The 3,594-nt window shown below is 29.5% G+C and overlaps 1 protein-coding gene across 1 annotated transcript; it reads left to right on the top strand.

Moving 5' to 3' along the window:
• The first annotated feature begins 1,066 nt into the window (after nt 1-1,066).
• On the top strand, nt 1,067-2,000 carry LOC149518237 (protein LEAD-SENSITIVE 1-like). Its single transcript, XM_089764382.1, has 2 exons — nt 1,067-1,168; nt 1,287-2,000. The coding sequence occupies exons 1-2, from the start codon at nt 1,087-1,089 to the stop codon at nt 1,742-1,744; spliced, it is 540 nt and encodes a 179-aa protein (XP_089620508.1). The 5' UTR covers nt 1,067-1,086; the 3' UTR covers nt 1,745-2,000.
• Nucleotides 2,001-3,594: the final 1,594 nt, after the last annotated feature.

Raw genomic sequence — 3,594 nt, 5'->3', positions numbered from 1 at the left:
AGAACAAGTAGGAAGAAATGTAAAGAAAGAAAACAGAGGTGGGTTTTTTGGCCTAAAGAGAAAGTGGTTGGATTTATAAAATTACATCCAAATCTCAAGTCTAATTAAAATTGTTTTGGGTTCATTAAATTGGGTTAATTCATTTATAATTACGTAATATATTCTTTTTATTTTGTTTTATTTTTATTTTGTGCAAAAATTAAAATTATGGAATTATTTAAAAAATAAAGATAAATAAGCTTTTAAGAAAATAAAATTATTATTGATAAAAAAGAAAATAACATTGTGAATTAAATAACTTTTTCAAAAACAAAGAATAATAAAATTAAAAAAATAAATTTATTAATTTAATATTAAATGTTAAGTCACATAATAAAATATAAACATTTAATAACTAAGGAAATGGATATCAATTTATCTATTGCACTTCAAATACGTTTATATTATATAGTTTATGAACAAATATTTTAATATATCTAATTTTTATAATTAATAAATATGATTATATTAATTAGTATATATTTAGATATACAAAAATTAAATATTTCTAAAAATAAAATTTATTGAATAAAAAAATTTACTCTCATGGTAACACACGGATAAAAACTGAAAAAATAATACTTTAAATCAAATATCTTTTAATTCTTTATTACTATTATTATTTATAATACATTTTGAATAAGCCATTCATTTTTTATTTTTAATTCAAAAAAAATATAAATATTTGCAAAAAAATCCCACACGAAGCCGGGTTAACATTCTAGTTGCTAATTAATAAGAGGCTCGTAAATATAAATATAATACATTTTCATTTGATTTAAAAGTTATGCCAAAGCAACTAAACATTTCAAGCATTCACATTACGTGTGTAAAATTCCGCAGCAGTAATGGACAGTTATTATGTACAATATTGTATCGCATAAGAACCTACTTTTTTAAGTTTTAGAGCATAGGTATTTTTCTTTATTAATTTGATTCTCGATTGTACGTTGCTTGGATTCTCTTGGACACATCTACTATAAATTCATCGAGTTTTTCGCAAAGAAGACAACTTCAACTAAAGGATTTGAACTACAGTTTAAAAAAATGGGACAGTCAAATAGTTCGCCCCAACCAGGAGATCACATCTACTGCCGAAGTAGTGGAAGTTCCTTCTACAATCATCATGGTTTGCTTCTTTTTTTTTTTTTTTTTCTTTTCATGATGTATGGTTAAGGGATTTTATTGATCGAGATGATCTATCATAATAACTTAGTAAGTCATAATTTGGCTATTTTTGACACCAGGAATATATGTGGGCGATGGCATGGTCATTCACCTCATGCCATCTTCCAAAAAAAACCATAAAAAGTCTTCATCGGGAAGCCATAATGGGTCTTCAGCTCCATGTCCCAAATGTGGATACAAGCCAGCCGTCAATACAGGAGTCATCAAAACCTGCCTCGATTGTTTCCGTGACGGGCACTCAGTATACGTTAAGTCACATATAATCTCCAAGCCAGCCGATGAAGTTGTTAAGACAGCCACTGATTTCCTGGAAAGGAATGACTTTGGCTGCTATAACCTTTTTACAAACAATTGCGAGGACTTTGCTGTGTACTGCAAAACAGGCTCAGCAATAAGTTCTGAGGTCGTGGCCAAAATTGGAGTTCCTCTTCTAATGACAACTGGACCTGTAGGTGCAGTAGGCCTCACCGCAGGTTATGCTATTGCAAAAGTGATCACCGAGGCAAGACGTCGATAAGAACAGATCAAGGCCGTGGTCACTTCCAAAATTGATTCACGAGGCAAAAAGTTATAAATAAGAATAAGGAATGATATGCTAAGGCACAATAACTAATGTAAGAAATTAAGGTCAAAGCTAAAGTGTTGAGAATCACGTGTGTATGTGCACGTGTGAGAATGTGATATGTATAATACATACTAGGGGTTATACCCGCTATGCTACGATGCTGTTATCATTAAAGATATAAATAAAAATCAATATAATTATGAGATAATGTATTAATATATTTACCCTAAACCCTAAAACATGCAATAATGCATTAGATATTCTCTTTCAAAAGCATGTCATAGATGAGATGATATAAAGTTTTATTGACATATAATTACTATAATGTTAGATAGACCATTTTTCTTCTAACAAAGGCATAAAGTCCAATTATGTGACAGACTTGGGAGAATCATTGATATTTGTTATTTACCTATTTATTTTAATTCAAAAATAATAGAGAATCCAATGATATTTGTCTTGTGCCCAAGATCGGCATCTCTTGCCTACCTGTTTGAAGTTGTTTTCTGTTTCAATAATGCATTGCGTCAACCAAAAGATTTAGTAAGTATATTAGTCTCCCCAACCAAAATATTCCACTTTATAGATAATCCTAGAAGCTACATGCTAAAAATTAAAAAGACATACATATCACAAATCTTGAAAAGTTAGTAGAAACCAAAAAAAAAGAGCAAATATCATCATGCACTTTCCCCATCCCTAGAAATCAAACAAACATACTATTTTTCTTTAGCTTATTGGATTAAAAGAAATTAAAATTACTTTAAATGCTCCTCGACTTTTATATCAAAATTTAAACATCAAAATCAAGCAAATGGTTGTATAGAACTGGATTACGCTAAAACAAACATACATATAAACTCATGCAATTGAAAAAACATGAACAGCATTGCTAAACTTGGTTGAAATTATAAACACTTTGAAAATTAAATGGAAAAAGATAGTAATAGGAATTGATTATCTTACACTTTCCAATGCAAATAGCATAAGGGATAGGAAACCTCTTAGTATGATGAATAGGATCACACCTTAAGGGAAACAATAAATTTGAAAAACAACACCATAGAATCTAATCAAAACACTAGCATCATGACTTACAGCATGCATGCTAAAAATCTATGTTGCTTTATCCATTTACACATTTTGGAATTTATTATGTGCTAGAAAAAATTAATAGAAAAAAAAAAAAAGCAAAGTACCTTCTTATCTCCATGCATGAAATTCATAAAACCCTCATAGTGATTGTTGTGATGAAATTCACAAAATTTTAAAACATTACTATACTGGTGAAACTACAAGGTTAGTAGATAAGAGACATTGCCCAATTTCAATGATGGATCTGTAAAACAAAAAAATAACTTCTAAACCCAAAATAAATAAAGCATTTGTCAGCTCAAAAACTTAAATTAAACCAAGAAAAAGGTGAATTGGTCGATAATAAAATTTTCAAACCCAATATCCAATAAGCACAGAATTCACAAATCAAATATTTTTAAGCAAATAAACACAACTAATATAAGTAAATTTATAATCTTAAAGGCAAAAGAAAGAGATAGAGAATCAAACACTACAATTTATAAAGGTTTGGCCTTTCCTTTAGACACTACATCCTCACCCTTTGCCTCTCTTGCTAAGGTGTTCAATCCAGTATGTGTTGAATGTTACAACCTAGCTCTTCAAAGCTTAATCTAGTATGTGTTGAATGTTACAACCTAGCTCTTCAAAGCTTTACACAATCAATAAGTAAATCTCTTAAGGGTTATCCTTCCCCTTAAGCTCACAACCTCACAATGCAAGTATTT

This window comes from Durio zibethinus, chromosome 7 (assembly GCF_047325235.1).
Source record: "Durio zibethinus cultivar Kanyao isolate XHJ-2024 chromosome 7, ASM4732523v1, whole genome shotgun sequence".
Classification (NCBI taxonomy): Eukaryota; Viridiplantae; Streptophyta; class Magnoliopsida; order Malvales; family Malvaceae; genus Durio; species Durio zibethinus.
The sequence above is the reverse complement of the archived record's forward strand: the minus strand, read 5'-3'. Positions and strand labels throughout refer to the sequence as shown.

What these genes read in the sequence shown, in the direction of transcription:
- LOC149518237 (XM_089764382.1), top strand. Translation starts at nt 1,087, where the DNA reads ATGGGACAGTCAAATAGTTCGCCCCAACCAGGAGATCACATCTACTGC. An exon ending in TTCCTTCTACAATCATCATG is followed by an intron (nt 1,169 to 1,286) that starts GTTTGCTTCTTT and finishes TTTTGACACCAG; the next exon opens with GAATATATGTGGGCGATGGC.